The sequence below is a fragment of the Fringilla coelebs genome, assembly GCF_963513975.1.
Source record: "Fringilla coelebs genome assembly, chromosome: 2".
NCBI lineage: Eukaryota > Metazoa > Chordata > Aves > Passeriformes > Fringillidae > Fringilla > Fringilla coelebs.
In genome coordinates this window covers 12,595,296-12,615,077 of record NC_140029.1, presented here as the reverse complement: position 1 = coordinate 12,615,077, position 19,782 = coordinate 12,595,296, and the positions used below count along the sequence as shown (strand labels likewise).

The window sequence follows — 19,782 nt, the reverse complement described above, 5'->3', positions numbered from 1 at the left end:
GTTTGGGGAGGAATTGAGCCATGGGTCCAGGCTCCATCCCTGGCCCTGAGAGTGGCCCCAGGGGAGGTGCCCAGTGCCTGGGACTGCCCTGGTGCCACAGCTGCTCCTGGCTGGGGCGTGGGGAGCCCTGCAATAGCCCCAGCCCATGGGGACATGCAGCTCTCATGGTGCCCCCAGGGACACAATTTGTTTAATGTTCACACAATTTGTTTAATGTTTTTAAAGAAAAAATAAATACAGTGCAGTAAGAGATTTAAAGGTTATTTTGATGTTCCTTAGCCCTACACTGTCATATATGTTCCTCTAGGCTTTGTGTTATAAAACTGAGAAGGAAGCAATGAGGATTTCTGTCATAATGCAAGCTCGGGTGCTCTGTTCATCATTGAAACCATTGCTTGACCCTACATTAGCTATTTAATTAACAAATGATAAGAAAATTAAAATTAATCCTGTGGCAGCAGCTCTCTGACCACGGAGAGCAAGGCACTGGGAAAGGCTCTGAGAAGATCAGAGAAAAAAAAAAAACAAAACAATTCTTATCTTCACTTGCTGCACCTGTTGTTGTTGTGAACATGTGGAATGTGTTATGGAGATTTGTTTACCAAAGGGTGGTTCCTCAATTAACCAATAGTGCTGGTGTTTAGATTGAAAGACCAGTTGGGTCCACCTGGATTGCAACTGTCAGTAAGGGTGATGAGTTTCTAAATAAGTATAGTATAATACAGTGATTGATCAGCCTTCTAGAATCAGAGTCAATACTAATTATTACCTGTCAGGGGGCCGACAGAATCCTGTTTTCAAAAAAAAAAAAAAAACCCAAAAAAACCCAATGAGGTGTTTTTGTGCAGGAAGCAGCCTTTTTACCAGTTGCCTGAGCTGCAATAAGTAAACAATTGAGAACCCTTGATAATTCATATCTAATTGAATTGCTTTCATGAATCTGTGTGGGCATAAGGTTTAGTAGCAGTGCTAAGAATGAGCTTTCCTCTCTCTTGGTAAGTAGAAGTCATGAGCTCCTCATCTACCTCTGCACTCTCTGGACAAAGTAGTTAGCATTGACAGGCCCCCAAATCATTAGTGTTGAAAGGGATATATTCTGCCCTGGTCACACTGAACATGCATAGACCTAATAATTGCTTAAAAATAACCTTACTTGAGGGTTTTTTGTCAGGGTAAACAGCATCTCCATTTCTCTGGAACTTGTCCTCTACTTAAGCTACTATATGTTTCAGCAAAGTTTTTTAATATTCTGTTCTTTAAGTTTTCAAGAAGGACTAAAACTTGTACACAGAGTTAAACTAAGGGAATTACTTTGCCTGTCCAATATACACACCTAATAAAAATAACCCCTATCCTTGTAGCAAATTAGTTTTTAGAAATTATAGACTGGAATCTTGAAATGCTGCATATGCTTGTAAGATTTCATAAAAAATAAAAAGTTTCAGTGACTGTGTGACAGCAGATACAAAACCCAGAGTATAGGAGAGAATGCTAAATGCTTATCATGACTTCTACTTTAAAAGATGGAAATTAATTGATATGGGACCAAAGCACATTTTAAAAATATAATTATATTACAAATTGAAGTCCATAGAGTCATTGAATGGTTTGGGTTGGAAAGGACCTTAAAGTTCATCCAGCCCTACCTTGGGCAAGGACACTTTACACTGGACCAGGATGCTCCAAGCCCTGTCCAACCTGGCCTGCAGCAGTTCCAGGGATGGGCACTGACAGCTTCTCTGGGCCACCTGCTCCAGTGCCTGAGCACTCTTACAATGAAGCAGTTCAAGTGAGTTGATTAAGACAAGATAACAGTCAAAACTCTCAGTATCTAATAGGCTTGTATATAATAGAGCTAAAAGCTTCTTGGTGAACAGCTAATACTCCATTAGAGCTGTGCTAAGATCCTCAACTGCTAAAACCTCAGGATTTTCTTACTACACTTGTTTTCATTAACTTTTCATTTGCACATAATTACTGACAATGCATGCACATTAAACAGAAAATAAGCTTCTGTCCTAAATGGACAAACCTCAGCAAAGAATGTCCTGACTCCTTTAGCTGGGGCCCCATTGTGTGCAATGACTGCAGCTATCACAAAACAGTAAAGTGTGCACAACTGGGAGCAGGATGTGTAAGGCAATGAGTAATGGTCAATGGCTGGAGCAAGGATGTTATACCTGTATATTCTGTTTAAATGGGATCTAATGCAGATCTCTGAGGCACCTCACTCTGAATTTTTACATTCTCCCTATATTCTCTCCATTGAGACTAAGGATGGAAGTTACTATGGGGGCATTTCAAGCATGATTGTCTCTGCTTGACACAATACCAGCAACCAAAAATCTTTCATTTAACAGATCTTTTATTTCTGATTTTTTTTTCAGTCTCCTAAATCACATTTTATCATAAATCAATGACACTGAGGTTTTTTCCTCTCCTCTAAGCCCAGCCCTTCCCTTCCCTTTTTCTTTTTTTAAGCTCTAGACACTATCATGACCCACAATGCCATAGCAAATGAAGCACACGTGTCTTTTAGATCCACCTCAGAATTGCTTATCCCAAAATGGTGGGCAAACGTCAGCAATGGCAGTATATATTCTAGGAATGCTTACTGTCTCCAAATAATGTTGAAGAGGTGAAACAAAAATCAGTATTTCTCCCTGTTATGACTGTTGAATGAATCCTCATAGTACCATCATTTGTTTCAAAATGACACATTCTGGGCAGTGGCTGCTGCCAGCACTGGTGAACTGTCTATGCTTTACACTCTTGCTCTTTCTCTTAAACAACTCTTGTATTCCTTGTTTGTTTTCTTATTTTGAAGAAGTGTTTTCCAGAATGTGTGGACTTCATATACATCCAGCTCTTATTTTCAGAGGAAGTTTCATACAATCAAAAGAATGGAATGAAACTGTTCCAGCTGTACTCAGTCATTGTGTATAAATGTTAAATGTACTTTTTAAAAGATTTCTAGAGCCTAAATATCAAGGTTTTACAATTACCCTGCTCTGTGCACATCTCAGGATGTCAACTTTATTTTAGGAAGTGTAGGCTGACTGGTATTCAGCTTCTAATCTACTGTAATTGATAGATCCTTTCCTACAGAACCAATACCCAGCCAGCTGTTATTCATCCTCCCTGCATTTGGTTGATTAGATCTTCTTAATTTGACAATTTACATTTGTTCCTCTGGAGTTTTATTTTTTTTTTCATATGATTTCTGTAGTCTGTCAGCATAATTTTCAATGCTGCCACTGACCTCAAACAGTTATGCAATTCATCCCACCTTGTTTAATCTGGAAAAGTAATAATCAAAATATTTTTCCCATTATGTAAACAGTTATTAAATAATTATGAGGTAACAACAGGAAGTGTAGAAGTCCATATGGTGTCTGGCCTTCCAGAGTACTGGCCTTTGGTCATCCTGATGAAACAACGGGAGACTTTCATTACAGAATTGATTTTGGAAGCTCTAGTTCACAATTCTTCATGAGAATAATCTCCTTTAACTAAATGTAAAAAGAAAATCAAAAAAAGGAGAAAGTAATGCAACCCCATCAACTTTTACTTCTGGTTTACTTAATGCCTCTTATAGCTCTTATTAATCTCCTGGTGTTATAATCGATGAAGAGTTAATAAGATTTGTGTGTGTGGTATGAAATTCACTTCCTGTGAAATAAATTTACCTTGCATCTGCATCCACTTCTAATCCCTCAATCGATGTGTGAGCACAACAGCCCCAAGCAGCTGGGAGGCAGGAACAGACAGGTGACTGTCATTTCTTTTGGGTCAGAAGTAATCCAAAAAATGCTGTGTTCCCAGTTCATTTACAGGGCTGGGCTGGCTGCTATTGGAGAGGGAGTGATCATGTTCTCTCTCAGAGTGCCTGTGAGGATTATTTACTAGAATCCAAAACCCTGTGTAAATTATATAAGCATCAACTGTTGTTCCATGTACCAAAAATCTTTTATTTTCGACATCGTTTCTCAAGGAAGTAAAACATCAGCAGTGTTATTCTAATATAGATTTTGTATTTATGATTTATTGGTATAATAGCAGTCAGTCAATAGCATAGATTCATAGGCAAATACACTTATGCTAAGTTTTGAATTCTGCAGAAATTAGATGCGTTTCTGGTGAGCTTTTAAAGCTTCCTGGGGGCTTTCACAATAGGAGCTGATAAAATTTTATGGAATGCTCCACTTTTATGTTTAGAGTATGATGGGAATCATTCTACCCAGTACAACAGGGCAGAAATTAACAGAATAGTTTTGAATGAGCTACCCATAAACATTTGCTGCATTTATTTTACAAGTTAACATTTTGCTGGTTGCAAACTGTTCCTTTGAAAGCAGACAATGTGTGTATGTCTTATGGAAGTACAGCACATGCCCAGGAAATGGAAGCATTATTTTTAAGTCTTCTTGATTTGTAGGAGTTGAACCCACATGTCCCAAATGCCTCATCCAATTATTTTGATGACAGCAATCTCTATAATTTCTGGAGAAAACAAGGTGCTATGCAGCTGTGCATGCTAAATCCAGGAGCCTGGAAAAAGAAGCAAGAGGAGACAAGTTCTGGCTTAATAGTTTTAACACTTCCATAGAAATGAAAGAGTCCCAGGGTTACAGTATTTTCTCCTGTTATCTCTGATGTGCATTTCATCCATTTTAAGACAGAAGGTTTTGAATTAGAGGCTTGGAATTCCAAGCCTGATCTACCACAGGTAAGACCAGAGTGATTCTCAGTCCATGAGTATTTGAAATTCCAGTTTCGAAAGGCTACATAAATATTTGTCATGGTGGGAGAAAATATTACGGTTTTCCAGAGAAGTTGTTTTTGAGAAGGTTTTTTATTTTTGATCATTATTCTCAAATCAAGGTTTTGAAGAATGTCATTATAATATCTCCCAGCTATGAAAATTGCCAGAAACATACTAAATATACTGCAATTTAGTTTGTGACCTTATACTTGTGATACTTAGCTTGTGACATGAATATATGTAAATCTTTACTTGAATTATGTGTTCCACTGTTATAATCTGAAATTTTAATTTTGGAACAACTGTTGTTAATTATCAGTATGTTGCAGCATTCAGGTCAGATATTATGTATTTCATGAGTTCTTATTAGTGATATATAATTGTTAAACTGGAAACTCCGCCTCTTCTGAAACCATCTAAGAGCTTCCTCTTATTGTCAAACCATAAAATGCAGCTATTAATAAACAATACTGTTCAGCAGCTTAAAACTGTAAATGTCTGTGAGGAAGTTAAATGCAGTAGCTATTTAGGCCAGCCACATTGCTTTGTGACCTTGGATCTCAATACAGGCTGAGATTGCAGCTGAAGGTAAGCAATAGTCATAGATCTGCTGCTTTCCACTGAAGCAGTGAAAGTTTCTCCTGTGTTGGGATTATTAGGTAGCTGGTTGGTGTTAGGGCAGTGAAATAGCAAGCAGAGTTTGGCTAGAAATTAAAGGCATTGAGATATGCTTATCAAAAACTAGCTAAACAAACCAACAAGATCAACACCAAAAATGAAGCAAGGCTAAGGAATGCCATCCCAGATGGAATGATGGGTTTGGGCAGTTTCAAAGTTATCTCATTCAGTGCAGCTAAATTCTCTACAATTTTAACAGGAGAAGTTTTAGTCCTGTTTGCAATCCTTTCTTCTTTTTACACTTCTACTCTTCTTAATAATAATAGATCAGGACTTATGAAATTGTGATGTGACTGTCAGTATTGCAGGAAAGCTGACTTACATTGATGGGGTGCAGAACAGCAGAAAGAGCTGCTCTGCTATACCCACAACTGGCATAGTTGCACATCATCAGTGCTTGAATCCTTTACAAACCAATTAAATGGTGATAATATTTGTAAAAATTGCTCTGCTTTAAATTAGGGTACGTAGGGTGATGTATCAAAATGGTAAAGCTGCCTTATCCTTTATATGCATATTTCTCTTCAGGTCCTTGTTCATATTCAAATGGCAAATTCATATGGACTCTTGTCTTTGTCAGGCAGTAACTTTCCTGGGAAATCTCACTCACTCACTGAATTGCTGCTACTCAAATGTTTATATATGTGATCTTGCTTATAGTCTGCAAACATCTTAAAATAATTATATCATAAATGATTGATAAAATAGTGAACTTCTAAAGTGTTTTCTCCTTATTTCTGTAAACACAAAACTGTTTTCAATCTATGCATTTTCAAGGGGAACAGCAACTTTTCTCAGGTTATTTATAGTATTAAAATGTGAGAAATTTTCTCCCATTTGAAATGAGCAGGTTTGAGACAGACATTGGTGAATAGCTGTTCTGGATTTCAGACCCTTTTGAGGAGCAGGGTGTCAGGGTGTGGTGAAGGTGGAGTCCCCCACCCCAAGAGTGACACTGGTGTCGCCTGTGCCCTCGCCCATGGGGTGCAGTTTCACATCTTTGAACGTGGGGGGTGGTTATGGGGTCTGTCAGCAGCCTCTGGCATGGCATGGTGAGCCTTGGCCAGGGGCTCTAGCCAGGAGCAGAAGATGACATGAGAGAGGGCTGGGGTAGCACATGTGTGAGGAATCCAGCTGAGATGGGTGCCTCGAGTGTTGGCAGCATCCAGGTGGGGCCAGAGGTGGAGCTGGAGCCCAGCAGTCCTGCAGTGTCACAGAGGCTGGGACTGACATCCCTGGATGAGCTTGTCCCTGTCCCAGCGGGGGAGGACTCAGGGTAGGCTGGGCAGGGACACCCAGGCCCACTGTGGATCTCAGGACCTGACAACAGGTTGTCAAAATCTGGTTTGAAGAAGTGTAAAGGGCTTGTCAGTTAGTCTGTAAGAGAGAGGGGATAAATGAAACACTTGTTTCTCCCTTTTCACAGCTCTAAAGTGCAGAGGGAGCTCATATAGTATGAAGTGTAATGTAAAATTACACAACTTCCCTAACATCTCAAATGGCAGGATAGGGCAAGCATTAAATTAGAAACAGGTCATGTGTAAGGCTCTCAGATTACCTTGTGTTAGCAAAATTGTGTTTCAAGTATCAGCTGTGGAAAACCATTGATGTTGGTGTGATGTAAACTGATAACCCGAATAAAACCATTGATGTTGGTGTGATGTAAACTGATAACCTGAGTGATGGTAATTATTTTGTGTATAAACATTCTGTCAGAATATCCACAGTGGAGCTTCATCCTCCACATCCTTCTGTCCTTGATTTTGAGGGATAACATCTTTCTCATTAGTAACTCAGATGGATACTAATAGATATTTCATATTTTCTAGATTCTGTACTGCATTAGTGTGCAACCCTGGGCTTCATATAAAGTATAGCAAGTTCTCTTCACAGTTTAGTCAGACAAAACAATCCTTTTCCAGCCTGAAAACCAAGGAAACCATTGTAGCTTCGAGCCCAAAAGGTATGAACAATGGAGAATTGAGGAGAGCAATCTGTGAGGATGGGACTTCATAACCTGAAGCTGTAATTGGACAACTGGCCCCAATATGTAAATGGACCAAAACTTATAAAAGTGCAAAAACTCATGACCTGGAGTCCACCTTAGGTCCATCTTGGGTCCATCTGGGGTGGAGCCATGGCTGAGCTCTTGTTCTGCCCAAGGTGTATCCTTTGAAAGCCTTTTAATAAATACTTCTTTAATCCTTTAACACTGTCTAGCCTCTGTTCTAGGTAACCTCTTTAGGCATCAATACTATTCAGGGAATTTTTGGAAATAAATCATTCTTGTAATGTTTATTGATAGGCAAAATACTTAAAAACTTCTGCTACTGTCTGGAAAAGAACTTTCAGAAAAAAATTCAGAAAATTTTATGAAGACTGAACTTTCAAAAATGCTTTTATCATAACATAAGCTCGAAATGAGAGTTAGGTTACATCTTGCAAATTTATTTTTCAAACATGTTGTTATATAACTGCTACTATTCATAAATTAGACAATGCAAGAAAAGTACTCATATAGGAAACTAGAGAATCCAGCTGTTCTGCCATGGTTTTGCTGCAAATGGCTAGTCTATGGAAACTTGCTGTAAAAATGAGTTTGAATTCCACAAACCCATAAAGTGAATATACTTAGATTGGAAAAGGGGTAATATAACCTCAATTTTTAAAAAGGGTAATAGAGAAGACCTCGTAAACTATAGGGTGGTCAGTCTCACCCTGGTGCCTGGCAAGATCATGCAGCAGATCCACCTGGAATCTGTGCTAAGGCACATGGACAATAAGGAGGTGATTGCTGACAGCCAACGTGGCTTCACTAAGGGCAAATAGTGCCTAACAAATTTGAGGGTCTTCTGTGTCAGGTTTACAGTGGTGGGGATGGGGGAAGAGCTGCTGATGTCCTCTGCCTAGGCCTGTGCAAAGCATTTGACACTGTCCCACATGATATCCTTGTCTCTAAAGTGGAGAGACATTAATTTGATGGGTAGGTCAGTCAGTGGATAAAGAATTATCTGCATGAAAGAGTTGTGGTCAATGGCTTGATGTCCAAGTGGGGATCAGTGACAAATGGAATTCCCTGGGGGGTTGGTACTGGGACCAGCATTGTTTAACATCTTCATCAGTAATATTGACATATCAGCAAGTTTAAGGTCCCTTCCAACTCAAACCATTCTGTGATTTTGTTTCTGTTTTCTGTTATTCTACTGCTATTGTAAATATTTCAGGAGCTCATTTAGTTGCCTGAAAACACAAACATAATTATCCAGTGAAATTATACTTGCAATATTAAAACCTTGTCAGTTTAGGCAGAGGTGGAATTTCATCTCCATACAAGAACAAGGCCTCCAACCCTCAAAAAGCAAAGATACAGAGTGGTCAAGGAACCAGCACAAGAACAGATAAGTGGTGTTAGACACCTTGCATCCCAAAATTGTGCCATAAGATGAGTGATGGTCACCAAATGCACACAGATTTGAAAGGAAGGCCTTTTTCTTTATTTGGAAGGACAGCATTTCAAAATCACACTGATGTCTTTGAATTTTTCCTCTTTTTCTGAATTTATGCATTTAAGACTATAAAAAGGGATAACTCTTTTATTTTTTATCTTCTACATCTCCCTTTAGAAGTTACCTAACACAGCAATCATCTTCCAACTATCTTTGTTTAAACATTGTTGTTGAGCTAAACTTTCTGAGTATTTGCTGCCAGGTCACTGTAATGTTTTTTGTTTGCTGTCCAGAAAAAGAAATTATGGTTTCAAATTTTTCGTTAATCCATTGGCCTAATTCACATAATGGGAACACATTTCTTATGTATCCTACCAGATATGGTGGAAACATCAAGTATGTTTAGTCCAGTTTCGACTAACCTTTCCTTAGTTTCAGATTCTTATTTCTTTATGACCATGAGTTGTGAACTATTAAGAAGAAAGCATCTACTTCTAATAACAATAAAGATTGTTTTAAACTTAGTCTGATGTATTTTTGATCTCAAGTAATGGCCCCTAGAAATTAACATAGACTTCTCTCCATCCTTTCTTCCCTTACCCTGATAGTAAATAACTCACTGTGTCACTATCCAAGGATTTTCTTTCCTGCTCTATTTGCATCAGATTGACTTGGCACCACCAAGACCACCCTGCCAACCTGGATCCTACAAGGTCCTATGAGACCATTGGAAAGAGACCATCATCTCCCTTTTATATCTCTTTGCTGAATCTGTACTTCCTCTTAGCCCCTGCAGTTCCCCAAAATATGTGTTGTATATTTTCAGCTATGTGGCTATTTCAGTCTGTGGTTCAGAAGGACAAGATGTCCAAGTGTTTCTTCTGAAGAGGTTCCCAAGCAAAGGACATGTTAAATTTCAGGTATCTGCAATCTGCTACAATTTATTTGTCTCATAATAGAAAAAGCACAATCCAGAAATCTTATTCATTACTTAGGACAGGAAAAAGTCACTCAATGAAATATTTAGAAACACGTTAAGCAATCTAAACAGTATGCAAAATATGAATGTTTGCTCGTCCATGTTCTGTTCAAATACTATTGTTCATATTACTTTTTTACATAAGATTAAGAAAATAAATATTCAACCCATATCAGGACTCTCTTTCATTGTAGAATCATTTTAAATTCTTTTATATGCTTAAGTGATACATGTTTCTTAATGGAAACTTTTGGGAACAGTAGATTATATTTTCATATACAGAGATACATGGAATAATCCTAAATTTCTCCAGATAGATTGTCTGGTTTAATATACCTTGCATGATGGATAGAGTCTATAAAAAGTATCTTTAAAAGAAGGCAATAAAAATTGCCAGGTTTAATAGAGAAAGTCATAATGCAGTTGGTGGAAACCTCTCCAAAGACTCCATTGAGTTCCTATTCAAAATGTGCCCTGCAGGAGAGATGGCATATTGGCTTTTGGTTAAGTCAGTTTAAAGTACTGGTACTGTCACCATTCCTTCAACCCTTTTTTTTTTTCTTTTTTTTCATGAACCACAATTTGCTTGAACTTAGGAATGCAGCTTAGCATGGGGAACAGGGATGATTTGGAAGGCAAATGCCTATTGGCTTCCTGTTGCTTTTGACTGTTTTTCATGAGTTCTTCATAATTTGACTGCTGAATCCTTTTGTTTACTGGGACTCTAGAGGACTAATTTTATGGAGTTTTGTATTTGAAACAGGTATATTTTCTTTCAGCTACCATTTTAAGAATTGCTAGGGCTGTTTTACTGTTCTAGGTCAGCTCATGACAATGAATTGACACGTTTATGAAATCACATTGATTCTAATTTTAGTTTTTCCTTGCATTTTAGGAATTTAAGGCTTTTTTTTTTCCCCAAGATGTTTGAATTGTGTTCTGGACATACCAAACTGTCCTTTACACCTCGGGGGATCTAATAACATTATATTCAGGGATTTGTAAAGAACTACCACATAAAAAGAAAATATTACTGAACAGGCTGTTTTGTCATTACCGCAGAACAATCATGAAATATCTTGAAGATTTCAGAGGATGTTGAAATATTCTTTTGCTTTTTTTCTTTTTCTTTGAAGGGCATATCATGGAGAAAGATAATGCAGCAGTTTTTAACATGTATAAAAAAACATTCTTCAAAGTTAGAATAGTAGTATGGGAAGAAAAAATATTTTCAAATGATTAGTCAGCCGACATCAGCTAGCAGTTATAGACTAACTGAGAATCATCCCCTTAAAGTTATTTTAAGGGACTTAGCCCATGGAAAATTTCTTACTTCAGTTAAGTTTGATTCAAGTATTGGGAAAGGCCCATAGTAATTACAATAAAGAAATCAAAATTTTATTTTCTATTTTCCTGCCTTATCAGGAACTGCCTTACTATAGTTAATTTAATGTCTGCTGAGCTGTTTTGGGAAGCATGTGTGTATGTGTATGCATTTTCCTCACAGTGAGTATTTATGACAATTGAACAGAAAAAGCAGTCTTGGCATTTCCCCAAAGAATGTTAGTCTTGATATACAGCTGTATTTCTATTTCTGTCTCAACTGGAAAATTAGATACTTTCTGATGCAAATGCTATGTTATGGCATTTTTGTGTCAAGCAGTGACACCTTCTACAGAAAAGAATTTTTAAAAAATTATTCATATGCCCAGTTAAAATTTGTGTTCAATATATTTCTGCAGAAATATTTAACATTTTTTCAGTGCTTTGGTTCACACAAACAAACGACCCACTACTGAAAATTTGAAGTTGTAAATACCGCTTAAAGATGAAAAAAACATTTCATCTTTGATATTGTATAAAGAAAAGGCAGCCAAAATCCGTGGTTCTAAAAGACTTTCTTAGTCTACTATTCACCCTTGGAGTATAGCAGTCTTATACCCAAAGGGTATGTAAAACATGCTAAAATAGATTCAGCTTTAAAAAACAGCAATTAAGTTTATAACTACCATACATTGTCTTGGCTTTTTAGTGGAAGTAGCTGAAAATCAGAAAAAAGAGCAACCATAAAAATGACTTTTGTAGATGTATATGTAAACTATCTAACTATTACTAAAAGAAACAGCAGACTTGTTCTGCTTGTTAAAATCAGAATTTCTTAATGTTATTTAAAAAAAGGAAATAAATTCCAGCTAAGCGACGAGTAAAATAGTCTCTTCCTTAAAAAATTCATTGCTGAAAGAAGGCTATTTCCAATGCATAAGATATCACACTCCACTTAGAGTTAAGAATCTGACTTCTCAGAATTATGCTTTTTATTTTGTTTTCTAGTTTAGAAGCTACCTGAATATGTTACAGTGTCTTGGCCTCAGGCATACTCATTGCAGTAGTGAAGGCATTTCCTGTTGACTTTGTTGACTTTTTGTGAGATTCCCCTTGGAATGTTCCTTTTATATTTTCTTCTGACTTGCTTATTTTTGTTTTCACAACCAATTTCACAAGGGTGACATTTTCTAGAATAGTCAATTTCTGAGGCATTCACCCAGAAAAAGGGACAAGAGATGTTAAATATCTGTTTTGAATCACTCATATGAATAACCTGAGGCAGATTTCCCAACCGCCCAGACAACTTCCAGAGCTGTGAGGCACCAGCTCCAGTAAACTGATCTTCACTTCTTTGCATTTTCTTTGGCTGAGCATTTGGTTTTTAAAATGCAGGGAAGACCAGAAATAGTTCTCCTCCTTCATGAAAGGGAGTGTAAACAGAAGAGAAGGGTTGGAAGGCTCTGGGGAGAGCCTATGTAAGATCTGATTTGCTGCTTGTGTTGCTGTAAGGAGGCAGTGGCTGCTGTTGGGAGTCATCCCTCCTTTCTTTTTTCCCTTTAGCACTAAGTTCTTTCTGGTATTTCCAAAGACAGCAACAGACTTTACTTTCTAGGGATTTATCACAAGTCATGTAGGCAGCAGCCAGTTTAGCTTATGCCTTTAAGTTAGACCTGAATCTCTGAGAATAAATGCACATGAGAATGTCTTCCATGGTGATATGTTTCAAATGCAATTCCTGCTATATTATTATAATAATATTCCCCTTATTGGCTTGACAACTTAAATTAGTGATATTTGCATGGACCAAGTGATGATTTTAATTTATTGACCAGTTTCTTATTGATATTATTGTATTTACTGAGGGTTCCTTTGATAGAATCAATCTTTATTGCTGCTCCACAGCTTCCCTACACAAATATCTATAAATACAAATAAATACATGCATACACATACATATGCAAATATATGTATATATTTGCATTTTTTCACAGTGATCAACAATATTATCTTTTGATGTGTGGTCAAAAAGGATGTATTTGGATATGCTTTCACAGTCAGAACCTATTTACTGGATTTGTAATTGCGTAGTAAGATCCTGTGGTTCTTTGGGCAATATTTATTAGGCTCACACAGAGCAAGGAGCTGACTCTTGCTAGTTCCCTGGAGGCTGAAGATATCAGCTTCAGGATTTCCTGCGGCATCAGTTAGTGCAGTGACTGAGAAATGAGATTTTGATTTCAGAAAGCTTGACTAAGGTCTGCACTAAAATATGGCATAACACATTGTGGTATCTACTCACTGTAGAGTGCTCCTGGAAAATTAACCTTTATTGCTAGCTTCTAAATTTCTTAAGATCTGTAGTATTTATAACTGCCAGTGGTCATGCTACTTCGTTAAATTTTAAAGCTAACTAAAAATATTAGTAGTACAAATAATTTACCTCCTAGCAATCCCGTGTTTCATATTTGATTTCTAAGTTGCCTAAATTTTCTGAAGTAGCATGTGAATGTAGGCAAGGGAGTCTTTCACTCTGATTCTAGAATGCTGAAGTTAAAGACCATGAATGAACAAACATTTGTGTATTTCTCTTTGAGTACAAATATTGTTATAAAAAATAAGATACACAAACTTGTCAAAATATATTATCTCACTTCCTCATCTTTATTAAATACATAGTAATGAATGCAGTAGATTTGTGCTTAGTTTTGAAATGTCATGAAATGTAAAGCTTTAATACGAATTATATATGAAGTAATAATTTTTTAAGCAATTCTTCCCATAATGTCCCTTTTTATACCCCTGATGTTTCTTATTTCTAACCTGTTCTCTTCTAAGATGAAGATATTTTAAGAAACTGCTTTCAAAAAATGTCTTGGGTACTCAGTAACCTGATTATCAATGAAAGTGCAAAAGATTCACAGTCTCTTTAGAAATCAAAACTTGTACTATGTGGCCCCTTCTGAGAATTTCTTCAGTTGCTGTCCAGTGCTATGATTAATAGAGGTGAATATCAAAACCACATTGAAATAGTCTGGGTCTTAGTTATAATATTAAAGGACCATTGATCCCAGCCCTTTCTCATCCCCATTAGACAAGATTTTTTTTTTTGTGTAAGCTGCTCTAATGAATATAGACAGCATAGACAGGCTGCTGTCTAGCTTGAATAGGCAGATTTGTCCTCCTTTCCTCTTTCAACACATTGAAATATGAGATATTAGCCCTATCAACTTATCCTGAAGAAAGTTGATAATCATCATGAGTAGATGACATTAATTCCTCTTACTTATATAAGGAATTAACAAAATGTTTAGTCCCTGCTTTTGACAGCAGTTCATACCACTTAATACCCAGAGTAAATAAATAGAAATACAAATCTTTTATTCACATGTTGGAGGTGAAGGCTAAAGCACAGTCTGTGCTCTGCTTATCTCAATTCTAATTAACATTCACTTCTGATTTAGTGCAGTGAATATGTTAGTTTGAACTTGCATGCAAACTTGCTCACCTAAAAGGAAGTTGGAAGTGTCTGTGCTGGGAGTTTGCTGTTCTCTTATTTCCCCCCTTTCTCTGTTCCCAAGAAGATGATCAGATTTTTTTTGTAAATCAAATGTTCATTTTATTGTGGAACTTCTGTTCAATTTGTGATATTAATAAATGAGTAAAACTAATGAAGAAGGGCATTATTTTTTTTTTTTATGTTGGTGGGTGGAAAAGGTTGTATGATAAAAAGAAATGAATAGATGTTTCAGGAGACCTGTTATAAAGTTTTAGCAAGGACCCCACGAATTTTCAATTTGTAGACAAAGTTTCGCTTAAGTTCCAAGGTTAAATGTAGTGGGTGCATGTGCTTGTTTTATAATTATTTTGGTTTGCATACTTTTTAAAAGAAATAATAAAACGTTTTTAGTGCTTTAAATTGCTCGCAAAAACTGTATTTAACTTTTCCACAATGACAGTATTATGATTATTGACTTCAAGGCTATTTCAGCACCAGTGTACAACCAGTGTTTCTTTCTATTTTTTTGGAACTCCAGGAAGCAGCCACGGAAGGACAAAAGATGAAAGCTCCTATTCCCAACTTGATTCTCTTGTATGCTACTCTGACTCAGAGCTTGAAGGTTGTAACCAAAAGGGGATCAGGTAAGTAAATCTTTATCTCTGTGGTTGCAATATGGCTTGGAAAGAAGTGCTTAATGTTTGCAAGCATACACCAGGATGTTGTTATGGTGGTTTGGAATACAGTTAAGAGGATTTCACATTCTGCAGCAAGAAGAGTTGGCAGCTTCTATATATTTTTTGACTATTGTTTTATGTGGACTTAATGAAAAAAAAATCAGATGTGTAATGCAAAATGAATACAACTTTTCACCTATTGAAGGAAAGTTATTCCCAGAACTTTTTAACTTACTTAAAAGACTACATTGCAGTCAGTGTTGTTAGGTTACCGGATTTATCTGTTTTTCTATATGCTTTGGAAAATTAAGATCATAGAGTTTGGGTTTAAGCAACAACCCATGAAAAGTGAACAGCAAAATGTGTTTTTGAAGGGGTACTTAATGCATGGTTGAAGAGTTTAATTCAGCAAAGAAAAATAGTCGGTATTCAGACTGTTGGGTAGCTTTGGATTCATTTTTTTCTCTGTCACCCTGAAATTCTAATTTTACTCTCTTTGGCTTTTCAGTGGGTAATGAAAAAAATAGAATTCTACTTCTGCAACCTATCTTGCTATACTGCATTAAAGAAAATGAAATCCTTAATGAAAGCCTTAATTCCTTGTTGGTGGATTAATGAAAGTCTTAATCCCATGTTGATTGAATTAGTTAATTGGGTTTGTTGTTAGCTATAAGTTTCCTTTTGGCATTGGAGGGTTTTAGGTGGCTTTTGTTGTGCTTTTCCAGAAGTCTGTCTCTGATTTATTTTTGTCTTCTGGTTGGTAGTAGTTGTAAACTGGTGCTTGGGGAGAACACAGCTCTTTATATATTTTTGGCAACATCTTAAATTATACCTTGCCTTTTCAATGGATTATATTTGTAACAGCAGAATGAAATAGATTATGTCTCAAATATTTTAGTAGCTGGAAATATTGACATAGGAAATATTTGTGGAGTACTACTACAAAGTAAGGTATTCCTTAATGAAAACTTGAGAATAAAGTATATTTGGGGTTATTTAAACTCAAGAAAATTGAAATACACAGACTGTGTGCAGAGCAAAGGATCTGGCGATAGGTTGAAGTGTTTATAAGCTGCTGTAACCTTGATAGATAATGTAGATATCCTTTGAATATGCCCCATTTGATTAAGATTTTATACTTTTAAGCTTGAAGTCAAGGCCCCTTATTTCAAATATACAAAAAACATTATTGATCTTAAAGTAAATTTTACAAAGACATCCATTCTTAAGGAACTTACAAAAGTCCGGCTATCACCTGTTACTTGAAAGTGACACGGATAACTTGGGTTGCCTTTGCATTTTATTTCATAATTTTTCCTGTATCCTCTTCATCTGATTAACCAATGCAAAGAAAAAATTGTAAATATACAATGAAATTTATTTTTGGGAAATAATATAATTCATGTCCAGCAAAAGAAAAAACATACAAAATTTTTCAAGATACTTAGAATTTGTTCTCATCCTGATGTGGTAGGAAAGAGGAAAAACTATAATGGAAATCTTTGTTTCCTATTTTACTGTAACGTGGGGTCTTGAGGTTTTTGCATGCTTCTCCTGTGTAAAGCTGCAATTAAAGGTATCACCAAGGGGGCAGTTTGTCATACTGTGTGTGCTGAGGAAAAAAATCTCTGATTTACTGAAATCTCAGATCCTTCTGCCTTTGGCCATGCTGCTTTGTGATTTAAGATTTGAAGAACTTCTTCAGTGCTAGATGGAATGTAGTAGTGTGTGATGGTTCTTGGTTTGCTTTTGTTGCTGTTTGTTTGATTTGGTTTGGTTTAGTTTTTTTACATCTCTTGGATGCTCAGGAGGGATATTTTTGCAATCCTGAAGTGTTTCTACAAAGAAAACCTTATTCAACAGGAGTTTTTAACAAAATAAGATTGGCTTATGTGTACTGTGAAAATATAAATGGCTTCCTAATGTTAGTGTAACTCATAATTGCGAGTAGGAAAAAATATTGACTTAGAAAGTAGAATTTGAGTTTTATTGAACATGTTAGCCAGAGGCAGAGCATGGTGAGGGCATGGTTTAAATCTCTTCAGTCAGTTCCACCTGTGAGTGCATTTTGTTCTTGAAATATCACCATGAAAGCAAAGAAAAAAAAATTAAAAAGTAATATTTTGTACTTATGTGTTGTTATAAATATGGAGTTGCAGTAGCCACCTTTTTGAGATGTACTGCTTTTCTTTACTTCTTTCTCTGTTATAAATTACAGGGACGTAATAAAGTTAAAGAAGTTTCCATCAGTATGCTTAATGGTTGTTCTAATTGGAATCTATTCCTTCTAATTCACTTTGGTTGAGCCTGTTTCTGATGACCAAACCTAAAAACACAGAACTTGTGTTATTTATTTATTTATTTATTTATTTATTTATTTATTTAATATAGTTATTTATTTAATGCATATATTTTAATATATATTAGATATTTAAATATAATTAATAAATATACAATATACTTTTTAAAAAGTTTATTTTATATTTTCAGTATTTAATATAAAAAAGAGATCTGTCCTTGAAAATATGTCAACATGGTCAGGGTACTTGACCTGTTTTCTATTTTTTTTGATCAGTTCTGCTAAAAAGATAGTGATTAATAAAATAATGAGTTTGTCAATCTGGTGGAGATACATTTCCAACAACTTCTCTGATTTTTCAAGAACTTTAGAAAGTCATTTTCTAAAAATCCATAGTAGTTCTGGCCATCTGTTGGCTTTCCGGACTGAAGTTATATCAAGTAATTAGCTATATGTGGAAACAATTAGAATCAATATTGTATTCTTGGTTTTGTTTGTTTGAGAAGAGGGTTAAAAAGACTTTACAGTAGAAGAAATCTTAGGTTGTACTGCATTGGATTTAATCTCTGATCATGAGAGCGGTCCTTATACAAAGCACTTAAATTACTTCAAGGTGGTCTTTGAATTTTTCTACCACTGTGTGCAATGAATCAAATAAATATAATAATATAGGGAATAAAGGGAACAGTGTTAATCAAATATTTATTACATTATACAGAAAACATACTTTAAATTAGTTTGGTCACAGCTTTTCAACTTACCTGTTGAACACTTTATCTTGTATAATTGTCTCTATCCGACAGAAGAGACTTTTTTTCCCAGTTACTATTTTAAAGAAGTTCTGAACAGTTTGAAGTTACTCTTTAATTTATATTGTATTTCTTTTACATTAAGAGCATGTGATGACTGTGCTGGTTACATGAGAATGTATAGGTGAGCAGCTGTAATAAAAATTCCATTAGTAAATACAGATGATACAAAAAACTTCTTCCTAATCCATGTATGCAAAAGACTTGTAAGCACACCTTAACTTTTCCTGTCAAGTAGAGTTGACCATACAACACCTACAGGTTGTAATACCTTCTCAAGAAAGAAAGAAAGGATTCTTTGCTGTAACCTTCCCTGTTCCAACCACTAACTTCACAGTGGACATAGTGTTATTAATTGGGTGTTTCAGGTATTCAGTGAAGTCTCCCTGAATTGTAGAGGCTTCAGAGCCTGCAACAGTAACTGCAAAGAGGAACTTTCTTTTGTCAAATAATAGATCTCAGATAAGATTTGCTGAATGGGAAGCTGGTTCTTGCAATACTTCTCAGCTCCTTTACATATCTTGGAGCATCATGGAACAGTTTCTGTCTGATTATCTGTTTGATGCAAAGGAAGAATAAATACTTAAAGCCTACATATTTTGATTCATTCAGTGTATAGTTTCACAGAAATTGAATTAAACTTCAAAAATGTAGAACAAAATGCCTGTTTCTTAGCATGAACCCAAACTACATATAAATTTGTGCTATGCCTAAGTGTTTAGATTTACTTTTTGAGCAATTCAGTTCTGTCCTTGTAGTATTTTGAGAACTTTATGGTAATGCATTTCTAAATATTTTCCTTTCAGTAACTTTTCTGGAAATTATCCAGTTTCATAGTTTGAACTGAATTGTTGGTTTTGTTTTGTTGTTTTTTGGTTTTTTTTTGTCATGTGGTTTTACATTCATAGAACTTAGATTTCTAAAAGTCTCTTCTTTACAGGTTGAATGGTATTTGATCATGTACTTCTGCTGAACAGAATTTTGGCTTATGAATTATTTAATATTCATCAAAGAGGAAGTAGGTTAGGAAAGAGAGCCTCATGCTGATGTATATAGACTTTTTTTCCCTATAAGATATACGTTAAATGAAATACTTGAACACTGCATTGCCATCTGGTGGTTTTTTCCAAGGATGCTGAGTAGACAAAAGAAAGAAAGGTTTGGGAATTTTTTTCCTTTTTTTTTAAAAAAAACCCACAAATGCAGTAAAAGGGAAAATATGGAAAAAAGTATGAAAAGAGATCTCATTACATAAAACAATTATGAGGTGATCAGTTTATTCAGAGAGTATTATCCTATTCTCTTTT

General features: G+C 35.8%; 1 protein-coding gene across 1 annotated transcript in view; it reads left to right on the top strand.

Moving 5' to 3' along the window:
• Nucleotides 1–15,233: 15,233 nt before the first annotated feature.
• IL1RAPL1 (interleukin 1 receptor accessory protein like 1) overlaps nucleotides 15,234–19,782 on the top strand; it is a gene marked incomplete at its 3' end in the record, with an annotated part of 579,463 nt that continues 574,914 nt past the window's right edge. The window contains exon 1 of the mRNA XM_084226567.1: nucleotides 15,234–15,334. Within this exon, the coding sequence (XP_084082693.1) occupies nucleotides 15,253–15,334 (82 nt within the window). The 5' untranslated portion in view covers nucleotides 15,234–15,252. The remainder of the gene's footprint in view (nucleotides 15,335–19,782) is intronic.